The 18129-nt window shown below is 39.9% G+C and overlaps 1 protein-coding gene across 1 annotated transcript in view; it reads left to right on the top strand.

The window, feature by feature from the left end:
- Positions 1–6737: 6737 nt before the first annotated feature.
- Atp13a5 (ATPase 13A5) overlaps positions 6738–18129 on the top strand; it is a 102210-nt gene continuing 90818 nt past the window's right edge. Inside the window, exon 1 of the mRNA XM_076866996.1 lies at positions 6738–6800. Coding sequence (XP_076723111.1) covers positions 6738–6800 — 63 coding nt within the window. The remainder of the gene's footprint in view (positions 6801–18129) is intronic.

Genomic DNA, 18129 nt, shown 5'->3' with positions numbered 1-18129 from the left:
TTTAGCTGGTGTTTTTTGCTCTCACATCATGGGTTAGTTTTCTCTCTGTAGGGAATAGTCCACAGCAATTCATAAACTACTTTTTGGAAGATAGTTCTCAAACTCAACCCATTATGGAGATCCCCAAGGAACTTATTAGAAATAAATTCCTGGGTCCAACCTCACAGACGTTCAATCGAATCTCTGGGATAGGTCCTGGAGAAGTGTATCTTTACCAAGATCTCTAGGTAATTCTGATGATAAATCGAGTTTAGAAAGCATAATCCCAGAATCACTTAAATTATTTTCTCTTAAATGTGCTTTCTTATACTAGTCCCCAGGGATACTCATTTACAATTTTTCCTGCCAACTTACCCTGTGTTGAGAGAACTTCGGGGGGTATATTTCCTTTGGAAATGCTGTTCGTCACTTTGCATTCTCTATATTATAAAAGCAGCCTCAGATGGGAAATCCTGCTACCAGACTGCTCTCTCTTAGGGTGTGTCCATTTATCCTCACCCATTGCTACAGCTCCAAGTACTGCATTTTTGATAAAACAATCACCTGGTGGACAAGTTCAATGGGGAAATCATTGCCATGAGCCAAAGGGAGAAACATGGGATGGAGTTTGATATCTTGTATTCTCCAAGCTACCTGAAACACTTACACAAAAACTCTACTCCTGAAGATATGCAAACTAGACCACCTTTCAGAGAAGGGAGAAAAAGAATAGGTATTCCTGGATTGTTCTTAGGTTTGAATATTTTAAGGGAATCTTCCTTTATCTCTTCAACTGGGTTAGATCATCTGCAGTAAATTAGTAAGAACTCAATTCTAATCTCCTTAAGACAGATCACAAGATCTAGCTCACTCTAGAATACCTAAGTCCATTTCCATGTTTGTAATCACCTTGTCCCAGGTGTTTTCTTTCTGGAGAAGTCATTTGAATTGACAGATGCATTTGAACCCCTACTCTTCTAGTAGCAAAGACACCAACTTCAGAAATGACATTGTCCTTCTGTTTAGCACCCTTCAGGAGTCTTAATGGTTGTTAGAGTTTTTAATAGTAGTGAAGGGAGCAGAGAATGTGTTCACCCAGGTTTTGACCTGACAGCGCAGGGGCAACTTATTGGCCACTCGTCAGACTCAGGTTGGTGACTGGCCTGACCAATGCAATGAACATGTGATTGTCACTCTCACTGGCACTTAACTGTTTTCATCAGATAAGCCAAGCAACTGGAAGTCCATGTGGGTTTGGTCCTGACCAAGAAATTAGAAGTCCGTGTGGGTTTTGTCCTGTGGTCATTCATCTAGAAAGCCCTTCAGAATATTAAACAGACATTCTGTTCTTCTGCAGCTAACCACACAAAGCACAGGGCAGTGAGGCATAGCTCCTGGCAAGCTTGAAGTCTTCCACCATAGTCGATACAACTCCAGCAGCTTCAAATAAGTGATTGAATTCTCCTGGAAGAATTCTAATCCTTAAGTAGCAAGAATAATCAGAGCAGACTCAGCATGCGTCCCGGAAAATTTTAAATTAGGGGGGGAAGAAAGTGGAGGCTTTGAAGTGAGAGAACAGACTGAGAGGCAGGTGAGAGAACAGAGAGATGAGACCTGCCTAGATGGCAGGTGCCTTTCTTCCCTAAAGAACAGGTTGAAGGTTCCTCCTGCATGAGGGGTTCAAATATTAAGAATGCTTAATTTTTTCCTGAAGCTGGGATCCCAAGAAATAGGCACGGATAAAGCCATTTGCATGTAAATATTTTCAAAAGGGATGTTTCAAGGAGAAAGAAGAAAGGAAGGGGAAGACAATACAATAAAGAATGTGATGGAGGGCAGAGCTTTTCACCCCAAACTGATGCTGCCAGGGAGCTTTGGATTGTCAACTTCTTTCCAGTTTTTCCTGACTCTTGGCAAGGGACCGGGGTTCCAGACTTCTGCCTTTATCAGTCATTGGCAAATGACTTGGGGGCTGCAGAATTGTCAGGCAGGATGGGGATGGAGGGTAAACTCCAGACACTTCCCAGATCTTGCTAGGACAGAAAAGGAACCCTAGGCTAAGGGCAAAAGGCAGCTCAGAAGAGAGTTGCAGGAATAAGGTTATTAGAAGAAAGTACAAGCACCCTGCAACCCTGAAGGCATCCAAAGCATCTAAGGTGATCTGAGTAGACAACAGACAACATGTGCCATGTTCTGTTTTCCTCTCGGCCTCTGACCAACCCAAAGGAAAAGCAGATTCCCTAGGGAGGAAAAAAAAACTATGTATTCATTCACATAGTATTTACTGAGCAACTGCTATATGTGCTTTTCCATGCACTAAGTGCTTGGATTTGAAAAATCAGTGAATTTCCCTCTTGAGCCATTATCGATTTATGTATTGAACATTATGAATTACTCTCAAAGCAAAAATCAGTGAATTTGAGAAGAATGAGGACCATCAAGCCTCAGAAACATGAAGAACTTGGAAAATAGAATTCACTTCATAAGAGAGTAAATCAATTAATACTTATTTGATGACTTGAAGAGGCAGTGTTTTTAAAATTCAAAACAGAAGCAATTAAATAAAAAAGAGTAACTGCTTCATTGATCCACAACAAATTAACAGAATCTGCAATGCACAAAGCCTCATTTTACAATAGAAATTAAGTAGAGCATAGGATTTAATCCAAGTTCCGGTGCTTGACTCCCATGAGGAGCAGGGAAGAGGTAGCTCAGCTACCTAGATCTGTGTCTCTCCCCCCATGCAGGGCAGCAGGAAGTCAGCCATGCCTAGAAGAGAGCAGAAATGAGAGCCCTAGGGAAACCCACTAGAAGAAGGGGAGCCTTTTCCTTATCAATCAGGAGTTGGCTGTGAATGGGTACAGCTAAATATTGTTTACCCTTAGCTTCATATGCTCTAATCAGAAGCTCCAGGCTTCTTTGCTCTCTATTAAAAGTTGCAGGTATTTCAATGATCAATCACTTTCAAACAATTAATAACTTTTGTCAACAAATTCTGAACCATTCAGTTTCTATTGGTGGGAGACACTTCAAAGGTTCTGCGTGAATAGTACCTATCTTTTCATATATATATCAGTGGTACATACATGTACCAGTGATAAGCCAAACCTAGACCTGGCAATGAGAGATAAGTTTGTCACATAAACACAGAGGATATTTAAGACTTGGATTCAGATAGAACAGCTATATGATCCAGCAATCCGTCTACTGAGTATATATCTAAAGAAACTGAAATCAGTATACAAGAGAGACGTCTACATTTCCATGCTTTTTGCAATACTGTTCACAAGAGGCAAAATATGGAATCAAACTAGTGTACGTCAACAGATAATGAATATATCTGTACAATAAAATATTATTCAGTCATAAAAAGAATGACATTTTGTCATTTTCAACATTGTGGATGGAACCGGAGGACATTATGCCAAGTGAAATGAGGCAGACACAGAAAGATAAATACTGCATGTTCTCACTTATGTGTGGAAGCTAAAAAGCTTGACCTCATAAAGAGAACAGAATAGTGGTTACCAGAGCCCGAGAAGGGTATAGAGGATGGGGGATGGAAAAGAGTACAGGGGACTGGGGTGCAGTAGGATGGGAGGGATGACTTCTAACGTTCACAGTAGGATTACAGTGGTTGACAACCATTGATTGTATCCCAGGACAAAGAATGATAAATGTCTGAGGTATTAGATATGCCAATTACCCTGATCTTATCATTATACATTGGATACACATATTGTTCCCTATAAATATGTACAATTATTATGTGCCAACTAAACACAAAACATATATCCTTTAAAAGACAGATTCAGGAGCATAGCTCCAGTAGACTGAGTTCAAGGGTACGGTCCATGCTTTGCTCATCTCTGAGTTCTCATTTTAGCACCTGGAACAGTGCTTTGCAGATTTGCACACATGGGCAGAACTGAAGGCAGGAGAGCTGAAGAAGGAGTGAGCTGCTATTGCACCTCCCAGGGCTGCCAGTCATATCACGCCTAACTCCTTAGCTAGACAGTTCACATGTCCAGCCTCCAGCTCCAATTCCATTGTCTAGTTTTGTCTCCCAAGGTTTTTAATAGAGTAAAATAGAGTACACACTGGGAGTTATAATATTTCTGAATGGTAAGTGCAAACTTCAGTTCACACCTGAAATATAACCCCCAAAGTGAATAGTGTCTTTTTTATTTTTTGGTATCTGGGATTAAACCAGGGGTGCTTAACCACTGAGCCACATACCAGACCTCTTTTGTATTTTATTTAGAGACAGGGTCTCTCTGAGTTGCTTAGGGCCTCTCTAAGTTGCTGAAGCTGGTTTCAAACTCATGATCTTCCTGCCTCAGCTCCTGAGCCACTGGGATTTAGGGATATGCCACTGTGACCCGCTGAATAGTATCTTTAAAATTAAATTTTTTCAATTTTTTTCTTTTAAACTAAAGCATGGTCAATAAAATAAAATATTACATAAATATTTTATAATTGAATGATTTCATAATTGCCCAAAAAATGACCTTTTGCGGGTGTTTTGATTTTATAAAATTCATTTATTAGTTACTACCATGTTACTATTAATTACAATGTATATGTATTTTCTCCTTTTGTAAAAAATACCTTGGTTTACTTAAAAAGTATTAAATTACTTCTTTTATATAGTGATAATTTATTTTAAAAATTCTTTTAACTGACATGATAATATATAAAAAATCTAATAAAAGAGTATTTGATGATGTTAAACCATTAAAATTGTTATTGTTTGTTGTCATTGTATAGAAGTCAGTCTATCTTAGCTAGCCATCTTGCTTTCGTAGGTACATCTGTGAAATAGAACGCTTCAGTAAGGCTCCAGGGGTCAGTAGACAAAATAACAGGGGAGTTTTGAAATCTAGGTAAGACATCCATATCTTTACTAGTTTCCCTTTAGTTCAAAGGGAAGTGTGGACTGGGAAAGTGGGGATCAGAGACCAAGTGGGAAGGGTGAGTGCTCCACCAGGACCACTGAGTCTTCATTTAATTGCCCCAGCGACCAGAGGTGGAGATATTCCTCCCTCTCCTCCTAATTCACATAATCCCCATGCTCCAATTATTGCATCCTCACTCACATACCCTTTAGAGGAAGGGAGAAAGGAAAGAATGGAAGGTAAAAATAGTTCTTTCTCCTTCAGCAATAGAATAATCTTTCCCACAAGATCCTTGTTCCCAACAGTGTTTCCCTGTGACTTTATAAAATTCACTTATTAGTTACTATCAATTACAATGCATATATAATTGTTTAGAACAGGGTCATCTGCCCACTTTTAGACAGATCGTGACTCATCATTGGCATTTTTAGTTGAAATCCCTGTGCAGACAAAAAACCGATGTTCTTTCGACAAGAAACGTGAGTGGCTAGCTGCTGGGTGAAAAGTGAATGCTGACCGTCACTCACGTCTTGAATTAGGTTTTACTAAATTACAACTCTTCTCTCCAGACCTGAGCTCAACCCTAGACTGGACTGCAATTGCAACATTTGTGATTACAGTGGTTGGTGTGGGCATCTCAGTAGACTTGTTGCCAGGAAAAAGAGGAAATCATCTGTTTATTCTCATCAGCCACATTTTCTGGGCTAGGAAACATCTGACCTATCCTGAATGTCAAGGTAGCACTTGTGCCTGCTCAAGGTAGTTGATGATTGTTTCGATCAGTGGAAAGGGTCAAACAAATATTAACTTCTCAGAGTTTTGACTCCTAACAAATTTTCTTCCATGGTCAAAGTGGCAAGGGTTTCATTCAGTGGACTGGATGCAATAAAAGTCAATAAAATGACAAAAGCTTTTAATTACAAGCAAAATTAATCCCTAGACGGATCAGTTTTCTTACTTTTAATGAAAGTATTGAATTCAGTGATGATTATACAGGTATGGAAATTTGGGTTATGTCCTTAAGAGTCAGTCTTTCTAGTTCCTTCTTTCTTCATAGGCTTCACTTGTTTGAAAACTTCAAATGTCAAAGTGAAAAATGAAAGGGATCAAATCATTGTTTTAAAGTGTCTCTTTTCTTGATTAGTACTAGAGTGTCAGGAGGATGATCACTTACCTCTTACTGAGTGGGGTGGGTGCTCTATTTGGCCTTTTACAAATATTGTAAGTCCTTATATCAACTATAGAATCATTGTGGATATTTTATATAATAGAAACCTAAAATTCAGATTTTAAGTGATTTGTTCAAGGTCCTCAACAAAGCAGGGATTAAAATTCAGATTTTTCTGATTCTAGAGTGATGCCTGTATTCCCCATTACGAGCCAACCTCCCTTCCATTAATTCTCATGGCCACACCTAACATGCTCATTAAGTCTCTAAAGTCCACAGAATTGTTCTAATACATCTCTCACTGGTTAATCCTTTTGTCTCAGGTTTTGAGAAAAGTGGCCATTCCTCCTTGGCTGAGACATTTATGGAAAGCATGTGAAATTATTTGTCTTTCTAGTTCAACAACTCTTTTTCCCATCATTCTTTAGGACCAGAGACACTCTCATCTGGCTCAGTAAATAAACACTGGAAAGAATAAACATGCATCAAGCAGATGGATTAATAGACCAATCCTGTGGCCAAGGAGAGGATTTCCTCCCTATTCTTTGTTGGTCTAATAGGCAAGGTGTGTGCCAACAGATTTTATAAGCACCCGAGAACAGCAATGACAAGCAGCCACTGAGTTCACAGAAGCCCAGGTGGTTAGAAGCTCAAGGAGTTAGCCAGGAGGGGCCCTGACAGGTCCACTTCAGATGGAGGAAGAGAGTGAGAAGGACCATCGGGCTTTGCTCAACCAAGGAGAGGAGAATGAACTGGTGAGTCTTCCCTTTATTTATTAGTTTTCTCAAAGCACCCAAGGCTGTGGTCCAGGGCCACCGTATTCAGGTAAATTAGAAAATAAACTATAGTACCAATTGTGGTGGTTCTAGTACCTGGAAAGGGGAGAGTCCGGTAATGCATCATGAGAGCTGCAGGGCACTATTTTGTTGTAAGAGAACCTGCAGGAGCTGAGATAGTTTTGTCTTTTGGATGGTAGAGTTTTGCGTCTCCATATGCGGTGGACCGTGGGAAGCTTCCTCAGCCATTCTGCAGAGTCATTGTGGTGCCTTCTCACATGGTGCACACTGAGGTGTCCCCCCTCCCTTGTCATCTGGGTCATCCTGTAATTGGACACACTTTGGTGAGAACGGAAATGCTTTCTTTTCTCATTCTCTTGCTTTTGGTGTGTCTGCAAGACCTGGGCTCAGAGAGTGTTTTGGGCCAAAGTCCCACTTTTTACTAAGGCCAAGACAGGTTTTAAGCACCTGGTCCTGCAGAAAAAGTAATACATAGCCTGGGACATTAGCACAGACTTAAAAAAAAAAAAAAAAAAAACTCACATCTTTAGTTCTTTTTTCCTACAAAACATACAAAAATCTTGAAAAATAATCATTAAAAACTTGAAAATTCTGACAGTTTCTACTTGGTATTGAGGAGTGTGCATTTATGGTTTTGTTTAATCCTCAGAATTCAGTAAAGAAGGAACTAATCCTATTTCATAGAAAAGAAATCTGAGACTAGGGAGGTTAGGTAACTTGCCCAAGGTCATTAGCCTGCATGGGGCAGGCTTGGAATCCAGCCCACTCCTTGGCTTTTACAATAGTGTCTCTAGCTGGGCAATGAGAAAAGGAGGGGCGTGGGGGAGAGAGAAGGAGAAGGACTGCAAGGAGAATGCCCTGGGGGATCTAGAAAGGTGTCAGCTTCCTCTATAGCTTCCCTGGTACCCTTTGAGAGCTGTGGGAAATCTGTACCAGCTCTTCCTATTCTTGTTTGTTAATCTAAGGAAAAATAAGTAATTATATCTACAGTTGTGTTGTCCAATAAGGCTGCCACTGGCCGCCTAAGGCTCTTGAGTTCTAAAAAAGTAACTGGATCAAACTGAAATGTGCTATAGGTGTAAAATTCATACTAGATTTGGAAGAACTGACTAAAAAAATGTAAAATGTCCTACTAATAATTTTCATATTGGTTACACATTGAAATTCTAATATTTTAGGTAGGTTGGATTGAATAAATCTATTATGAAAATTAGTTCCCTTTGATTCTTTTTACTTCTTTAATGTGGTTGCTAAGAATTTTTAAAATTATGGTCCATAATTGCGCATACTTGTGCCACACTGAGCTCTATGATGGTTACAGTACTTAAAAATCTTAAGGCGGAAGGGTTGGAAAGAATTAAAATCTATTGGCCTGTGTCTGCTGCAGGACACCTGTCAGACCTGAAATTTTCTGAACATGCAGATGAGTGATTATGAAAATCTTATGTAGTTCTTTGTTCTTCTCTAAGGAGGTGTTGTGTATGCAAAACTGATAGTCCAGTACTTTAATTCTGCCAAGTCACAGGGAGCACATGGGTATCGAAGGATTGAGTCGTGGAACAGGTGCTATGGTTTTCTTCTTTTCTGTGGCTGATCAAACCCTTCTAGACTTCTACACTTCCCAGCAAGAAGCCCTCTTTACAGTCCAGCCTTGTTTACCTCACACTGCCAGGGCATTCTGGAGAGGGGGAGCTGGCTGCGGATTTCCCTTTCATCAATCTTTCTCCTGGGCAGAGAGCACAGAGGCAAATTTTATTCCAGTCCTTCCTGTAATCCTGAGGATCAGGTGGGCCTGGGAGGATAAGTACACACATTAAAGAGGAAGCTATGACTTAGCTCTAGGCAATTGCTGTCCTGCAATTGAATAGTCTGGCACTGTCAGACCTAGGCTTTCAAAGGAAAGCTGGAAATTTGGACTTCTGGGAGAAATAGCCTGATTACAAATTTTGGAAATCAATTTAAAAACAAAAAAATAATCAGTAGGTCAAAGCAAACCGGAGCACGACTTTGTCCCTATCTTACCTTGGGGGCTGCTACTAGGTGACTCTTACAGTCTTTTCCCCATTTGCTTTTCCTTTCTTGAAAGTTCCCCATGGCCCAAACCTGACTTCTACTTTCATTCATCATTTCAAGTTGTGATTGTGTGGAAAGGATCAGAGGTGGAAACCAGACACCGATGGAGAAAATAACGGATTCCTTCAATCACACACCCAGCAGAACCTAAGTGGATGGAGAAGGCTTGTGAACTACTCAAGAGCAGTCTTGGGTCACTTTGATGAGCTCAGCTCAGATATAAAGCCGTGCATTCCCTCTCCTGTTCCAGGCCCTAAATACTCCTGCTGCGGCGGGGATGATGCCCTGCCCTTGACAAGCCCAGTTTCATTTCACCTGCACAACAGCTGGGGCCATAGAAGCTCTCACCTTGCAGGTCTCCACTGGCCTTCCCAACCTGCTTCCGCCCACCTCTCCCGCTCCCAAATACAGCCCAGCTCTCATAGGCTCCTCCTCTTCCTTCACTTTTTCGTATCCTAAAAATTTGTCCTATCCAGGGGCTTCCCTCAGCCCCTCCAGTCACAGACAGCTTTTCTTATCTTCTCTTGAGGTCCTCTCCTGACCCCCAACTTCACTTGACAGCCAAGAGGATCATTCACAGCATAGACCCCAATGAACCCAGAGCCTTCAGGCTACTTGGCACAAGCCTAATGGAATGGGATTTGATCTCGGGATGATCTGGATTTGAATTTGTGTTCTGTTAGGCCAATTATCTAATCTCATGGGGATAGTAAAATTTACTATTTGAGATTGGGCTGAGGATTAAATAAAGGGACATAGCTTTTCTAAAAGTATCCTCTGTAGAACAATATTAGTAATCTGTTACATAAAAGTCTCCTTTTTCTCCTCATTTAGGTTTGAGAAATACCAGGTGAAAAGGGTGGGCAGGTTAATACATCATAGGTTCTTTGTGAAACTTTAAGGGGGCATTCTCTGGTGCTGTTATTTCCTGCACTTAAGAGTGGGGCCCGTCTCCTCCTGACCAGCAGGAGAAGCGGGGAAGTCAACTGGAGGCCAGCACCCAGCCCTCCCTCGAGGGAGGACAATCAGACATGCCAGGGAGATGAATCGGAAGCAGGATCTCATTTATTGAGGAAGTACACACAACTTATATACTGCACAGGAGCCAATCAGGATAAAGGTCAGAGGGGTGGAGCAAGTTCATGTGTACACCCATCCCATAGTCTGTAAGGGAAGGCATGAGCTGTCCAGGAGGGTGGAAGAGTTCCAGACCTATCCTGGAGGTGGTCCTCCTTTTCTGTCACCACCCACAGCACAGCCTCCTGGTCGATCGCCAGGCGCATCCCAGCCAAACGTGCAGCCCCAAGACCGGGAAGCTGGCAGCCGTGCCCTACACTTACGATTTTGGGAAATGATCCCACTGCCCCCACTGCACGTGACTGTGTGTGCATGCACAGATTCTCTCCGGATTTCTGCTCTATGGACCCTCCTAGGAGAGGTAGGAATGTTCTCAGTGATTGATAGGTATCATTTTGTCATTGTTACCCTTCTGGGAGAAAGAAAAAAAAAAAAAAAAAGCATCCCATCTGCTCTCAGCCAGATGTGCATATCAGCCTCTGCTTCGGGGTCCTCTGGACATATGCTCACTGCCCCTACTTTCTCAGGATGATCTTTCTGGGCCTGCACCACAGCCATGAGTGTTGCTTTACTTATATCTTTTGCAAAGCCCAGCATTCAGTCTGTACCCTCTTCTGTACCTATTGCCTGGATGTCCAAGCTCCAAAAGGGAGCAGCTTTCAAAGGAAAGAGCCACTTAGTGTGGAGGGATACAGGAGCAATAGGAAGGCATCTTGCTTTGTGGTAATTTTCTCCTGCCACATTGTAGAGGAGCCTCAAATCCTAAGAGAACAGATCTGGGTTTTAGTCAAGGATCTGCTGCTAACCATGCAGCTGTGAGAATCTTTTTGAACCTTGCTGGTTGCCTAAAAATAATTCCACTTACACTCTTCTGATTCATAATTTCTGTGAAAGTCATGTACAAAATATGGAAAGTGCTATGGGAAATAAGGGGTTCATTCACACTGCATTTATGATGTACAAGTTGAAAAGTGTAGGCATACATATATGAGGTGAAACTGGTGTTGAGCTCATCTCCCCCTTCTCTGATTAAAACGTGGGGAATGATAATTGCTGGAGTTGCACTGTTACAAGAGCAATCTGTGAAGAGTTGGTAAAAGAAATCAGGAAAGTAGATATTTAGATTATTTCCCATTATCTGTTCTTTCTCCTCCATTAAATCTCCCCAACCAAAAAACAACAACAACAACAACAAAAAAAAAAAACCCAAAAACACACACACAAAAAACCCCAAACAAACCAAAAGGATTAATAATGAAAAAAGAAAATTGAAATTGAAAAGCTAGCCCTATTGGCTCTCTCCTGTCTCTCATCAACATTTATATTAACAACATGGTTGAAGGTAAACCTATCAATCTTGAACTGACACTAGCTGTGAGGGAGAGATAAGAATATAGGTGACAGAATCAAGATTTAAACATTTCTCTAGGCTGGATTGTGGGAGAGTAATTGGTAGGATACAGTAAAACAGGCCTTACTGGTGAGTTCCTGTTTTAAATTATTATTAAAGTACAAGGTGAGAAACTTAGTAACTTGGGCCTGTAGCTGTGCGTGAAAAAGCCATTGAAGTGCTTGATTTGTTTCTGACTGAATATTAGTTGTCAGGGTGATGCAGCTATTAAAAATATTAGTTCTGGAAGGACTTAATGGAAGTCTGTTTGGCAGATTAGAAGAAATAAAACTAGTTCTGCTATAATCTGTACTTTTGAGGAAAAAAATCTACTGTTTTATTTCATTCTAAAATATACACTTCTCAGAGAAATTTAAAGAATGATGTATTTGGTAGGATGTGGTGAAGGCGTTCCTGCACCCGCTGGTCTGACAGGGTCACAGCATGGGGGATGCTGTGGCAGGGCCACATCATCTGGAAACTGGAACCATTAGGAATGTTAAGTGTTTTGTTTATGATACTCATGATATGGATAACAGGGCATATGTCAATCAATAATAAAAGTACATATTGCCTGAGATTGCAGGAAAATTCCCAGAATGAGACTAAGGATACATTTGAGACATGCCATGAGGTGCGTTTCAATATCTTTCAGGATACAAACAATGGTGTTATTTCTCAAGCTTAAACAACAAGAACTATTTATCCCATGGTCAACAATTTACACTAGCTGCACCCCCCCAACCCCATCCTAAAGCCACAACAATAGCCTAGCTACAGAAAAACAATTACTGTGTCAACATTACAGGGACCTCCATATGTAGCTTATGGTATCCTCCTTTGAGGACAAGAGGCTAATAAAAATACATTCCCCCAACCAATAGACCCTCCTTTGCCTTATACAGAAACTTATGATGAAAATGGAAAACACATAGTTAATATAAATGACAAATGAGTTGAGGTGTAAAGCCTGCCCTTTAGTTAAAGATTGCAAAGACATAAGAATTGGTGTGCTTTGACCAAGGATCAAGGAAGTTCTTTAAGAAAGCAGTTGAATAGGTCATATGAAAAAAAGGAAATTACCTTGGAAATTAAAATAGAATAATGTTAAATTAATACAGATATATTTTAGAGACACTTCAGAGTAGTAGGCTTTTAAATAATAGACTTTCACTACTTTAAGTATGTTTTACTGGTATTTTAGTTTAGAAGTAAGAAAGCTTACCAATAATCATAAGTATGCTTGAAAGTTAAAGGTTAATGAAATAATTACAGGTATGCTTTAAGTTAGAAGTGAATAATAGGTCAGGAGTCATGTAGTCTAGTTGCGTCGCTTAACACCTAGTGATTGGGGTGAAAACGTAAAAGCTTAATCATGATTGACTAAGGTTACAGAAAAATATTTTGAACAATGTACTCAATATCTTAGGTAAACAATGTATGTCAGAAAAGATTACAACTCTTGAAAATTATGGAAATCAAAAAAGTTTTGGGCTTTGAAGTTATCCATTAATTACCTGAAAAAACACCTGTAAAAAAGGTATAAAAATAAAGATTCTTCGAGGGGCAGCAGAGAGTTCTTCTGGAGGCTGCTCATAACTTGCAACCTGTCGTCCCGACTCTTTTTCTTTTGCCGATGCCACTCTTTTAGGAGTTGGGACGATTCCGTGGAGCCCCACTCCATCCCCCCCCCAGGGCTGGACCTCAGCAGGGATGTCTGTAAGATATCACAAATCAGAACAATCCAAGAGAAGTTCAAAGTAGTTCTCTAAAGAACAAAGGTAGTCCTTGTCTTCCAACAGTTGAGTGACTGACATGGAGCACAACATAAAGGATGGCAGTTTGAAAGACCTTCCTAACTACTATGGTGGAAGAATCTAAGCACAAACCTCTGCCAATGGCCTTTGCCCTTGTGTAGCCTCCTTCAGTTGAGTGGGGCAGAACCTGGACTATGATATGCTGTCTCCTGAGATTATGCTATGTCATGCAACAAAAGGGATTTTTCACATAATTAGGAGACTTCTTCCAAAGGGAGACTGGGTAGACCTGGCCAAAGCAAGTGAACCCTTTAAAGAGACTGGGCCTTTCCTGAAATTAGAAATATTTAAAGCATGGAAGTGATTTGATGCAAGGGAAGCTCTCCGTTGCTGTTTTGAAGATGGAGGGTGCAGTGGGGCAGGTTAGTGTTCTCTAATAACTGAGAGTAACTTCCAGATGGCAACCAGCAAGAGAATGGGGGCTCGGTCCTGGAGCTACAAGGTACTAATCCTGCCAACCAGAGTGAGTCTGAATAAGGTTCCTGAGCATCAGAAGGAACACAGCCCAGGGGGATCTTGATTTCTGCCTTGTGAGATGCTTACTGAAGACTCAGGTAGCTAGACTCTCAACCCACAGAAACTGTAAGATATTAAATTTGTGTTGTTTTAAGCTGCTAAGTTTACTCTGTAGTGATGGAAAACAAATACATCCTCACAGGGAATCAACAAGAAAATGTACAGCCCAGGGAGTTATTGAGAAGCCTCTCTAAAGCAGACGATAGGTGCTCATCTGCCAAGAGTGATGTATAGCTCCTTTTTCACAGCAAGGAATTTGAACCAAATAATCTCTAAGACCACTTCCTGGTCAATGATGTTCTTAATCCACAAATGTCTTTCAACAGCACGTGCCATATTGTCCTATGACTCAATATGAGGCAAATTCTGGTTCCAGAAGTTGCCCCTGCTCATCGGTTCAGTCATCCCATTACCTTCTGATCTGCCCTTATAGCACTCCAGCTGTTAGCCTCACCAAACAAGGGTTCTTAGTTGCACTTTAACTTACAGGAAGACCACATGTTACCACTTTTACTATAGCAGTACTAACCGACATTATGTAATGCCCATAACAGAGAGTGATAATAAGTTCATCTCTTTAGTACTGGAGGGTAGAGGGTCTTTCTTGACCCAGAAAGGAAGTGCAAGGAGGAAAATATAATAGGTTTAATTATTCAAGAATTCTCTTGAACATTTTCAAGGTTCAGTTTTTTAATCTGTAAATAATAATCTATGAATATTCTTAATAATATTTATTCTAATAAACAATAAAGCCACCTCATAGGATTATTGTGAGGATTGAATGACAGACACCTAAGTACTTAAGAAAGACTTATTGCCAAATGTAAACATAAGTAAAAGTGATTCAAGATACCTTTTCTCTATTCAAGGGACACTCCTGGAATGAGTGCAGTATTTAATGTGTGACACTCTGACAAATAATGCTTGGTATTTAGTCATAATTAGCACAAGTTACTACCCCAAACCAGTCATAAAAGGTTGAGAAAAAAATGATCATACTAACACGATCCATCTACTGGGATAATAGTATCCCCACATTACAGAGAAGAAGTGTGTTAGCAGAAGTAGAGATAAGATACTATTCTAACATCCACCATTTAAAGGAATACTACTTAACAGGTTCAGATAAAGGAAGCAAAGAATAGATTGTTAATAATAAGTAGGAACTTGGTGCTATGATTTTTGCTGAAAAAAGAAAGAAAGAAAACACAACACAATCTAGCTTCATAGAAGGCCACAAAGGTAGGATATCCTTAGCTATGATTCAAGTCCTAATTTTGAGACCTGATAGAAAGAGGCAGCTTTCTTTAAGGCTATTGGAACATCCTTGCCCAAGGCAAAGTCCAACATTTCATAGCAAAGGAAAGACGACAAAACACAACTGGCAAAACTATTTACAGAAGCAATTATGGCCGTGAGTTGTTTTTATTATGTGTGGTAGAGTAAACAAATTTTTAGCTTTGTGCCACAAGATTCTTGTATCAAGTGACAGTGTCATGCACTGCAAACTAAAAATCCCCATTATGAAGGATTTGGATCACACAACACACACAGAACTATACTTGTAGTGGTGGGTACTTAACAAGCATTTTAAAAATGTTTTTATTAGTGCATTGTAGTTATACATGTTAGTTGGATTCATTTTCACATAGTCATACATGCATGGAATCTAATTTACTCCTCAGAGTCCCCATTGCCCCCTCTTTCTTTCCCCCTTCCAACTCCCATTTCTCTTCTTGTACCCTACTGGCCTTCCTTCTATTTATTTGTTGTTTCTTTTTGAATTGGTGCTTTATAAATGTACATAAAGGTGTAATTCACTGTGGTCTATTTATACATGTCCATAGTGTAATTTTTTGACAAATAATTTAAATGGCTAAATGCATGAACAGATAGAATAGGAATAAGAGGATTTGTAAAAACTGAAAAAGACTTTGTTCACAAGATCAGTCTTGCATAAACTCTAGTGCTCTAGACAAAATGAAATTCAGCAACTGGGAACGATCCCAGAGGATGGTCCCATAGGACTAAGAAGATTCCACCAAAAGAGTTTTGGAAATAAACCATGTTTTGATGAAGCTGTACCCCGTAATCCTCCTTTCCTAAGGAAGTTGACAGATCTTAGTTCCATCTCTGATGGCAGGTATAGGAGCTACTATAAGAATATAAAGAAAAAGATTTAAAGTGCTTATTATGGGCCAGTACTTCACGTACTTCTCATTTAATTCCTGTGAGATAGTCACACAGATATCCATTTTGCAATGAGGAAACCAAGGCTCAGTTAGATAATATACAGAGGATCGCTTGGCATAAGCATCAAAAGTAGGATGCTGTACTACCTTACTCTCTTACATTGATTTCCTTCCTTCTACATGAATAAAGAATGATTGTACTGGTGTGTGTGTGTGTGTGTGTGTGTGTGTGTGTGTGTGTGTGTGTGTGTGTTGCATATACAGTTACCACATTTAGCTAACTTTTAAATTAATATCCTCAAATCCTTTTTTCCAGTTTCACATATTACAAAGGTAAGCAGGTTTTTCATGAGTTGGGGGCTTGACTTCAATTTTGACAGCTGGTACTCTTTGGGAAAAGCAAAACTTCATTTAAGTTATTGGTTCAATCATTGTTAGAAGCAGGATTCATTGCCTTGTGGTCAGATCATTTCATAATGAGTCCAATAGGATTAGCCACTTCTAATTTACTAAAAATTAGCTAAATTGTGTATTACCCAAGATAATATTAATTCTTAACACATATTGAGCGTTCAAAATATTTTGGGAACTGTGATAAATGCATTATCATATTAGTTTCTCACATCCACCCTAGAGAACAGATATTGTTATTCCCATTTATGGAGGAGAAATTTGGGCATCAGAAGTCAAGTGGATTTCCCCACACCACATATCTGGTTCAGTGGTGGAGGTATGATTTGAACTTGGTTTTTCATGCCATGTCTCCAGCTGCTACACTCAACTACTTCCACTGCATTTCATAACCAGCCTCATTTTTTTTTCACATGAGAAATCTAAAGTTCAGCAAATTTAAATCATAGTTGGTAAGCAATGGAGCAGGGAAGAAAAATGAGAGCATCTAGAAAGCAATGATGAGATATAAAGAAACAAGGCGATGGTCAGACCTGGATAGGGACCTTGGCTCTAAACTGAGACTTTGGGAACAACTTCCTTAATAGCACATGCATATTTCATGGCCATGTCTAACCCAGGCTTCTTCCTCTGTATCCTGGGCTTAGAGGAGACATTAGGGCTGTGTTACCACTCCTGGCATCTGGAATGCAGAATTCTAATCAGAAAGAAAAAGATGAAGGAACACCTCTGTTGGAGAGAAAGAAAATCATGTCTGTGTGATGCCCTCTGTGTTCTTCAGGTCCACTAACAGGTGGCAGATCTGGGCTCCTGGCCTCTCGGAACACAGCCTATTTCCATTACTAACCTTGACCCAGTATATTGCAACTGAAAACTGAAATAGTCACTTCTCTTCTTCTTTGACTGAATCTGTTATCAAATCACCTGTTCACACTGGCTGATCATCTTTTCTGCTCCACACCTTACACCTCTTCTTTAATCTTCACTAACTACTCTCAGGTGTGTGCCACTAATAGTCCCCTGAGTACAGAGATGGAAACGGAATCTTAGAGAACTTAAATCCTGAGGTCACATGAGTAACAGGTGACAAAACTCACTTGACTACAGGGAATTGTGTATAATGGGTTTGACTCTGGTCTTTTCATCTATTCCCTATATCCTCTAGATTCTAATTTATTTTCTTATGATGATACAAAATATTGTTCTTCTTTCCCTTATCTATTACTCCATTTCATAGTGGATTTTACTGGTAGTGTACAAATATTTGAGAGAAATCTGAGTGACTCTAACTGTATCAGAAGTATAACCACTTAAAAAAGGAAATTATATCTGAAATTAATTAATCAAAATGGAACATGCTGTTATAAACTCTAATCACAAAAACATAGGCAAACCAACTGAGAGTATTCGATAAAAGAATGACAGATAAAGCAATGATTCTTTAGCCAAATCTTCAATTCCCATACCCAGCCTCATACCTCAGGGAAAACTGAGATATGATTTAGAAGGGGGTTTTACCAAGGTTCATGAGACCCATGTATCAAGGAAGCAAAATCATTGCTTCTATTCATCTTTCCTCAAGGAACCACACATTCCAGGAAGTAACTTTGACACTTACAAGCTCCTTTTATTCTTTTCTTTTTCTTCTGTTCTTCATTTTTCTTTCTTCCTCCACCTTTTCTAGCTTCTGCTCTCTCTCTTTCTTATTAACAGATGGGAGAAAATTTGCGGACATTTTAATAACAAGGGGTCCTAACCCATAAGAAGTGTCTTTCACACAAACCTTTTCACTTATCTTGGCAGGTTCTTTA

The sequence above is a fragment of the Callospermophilus lateralis genome, chromosome 10 (assembly GCF_048772815.1).
Source record: "Callospermophilus lateralis isolate mCalLat2 chromosome 10, mCalLat2.hap1, whole genome shotgun sequence".
NCBI lineage: Eukaryota > Metazoa > Chordata > Mammalia > Rodentia > Sciuridae > Callospermophilus > Callospermophilus lateralis.
Note: the sequence above shows the minus strand (reverse complement) of the source record. Positions and strands in the feature narration are given on the sequence as shown.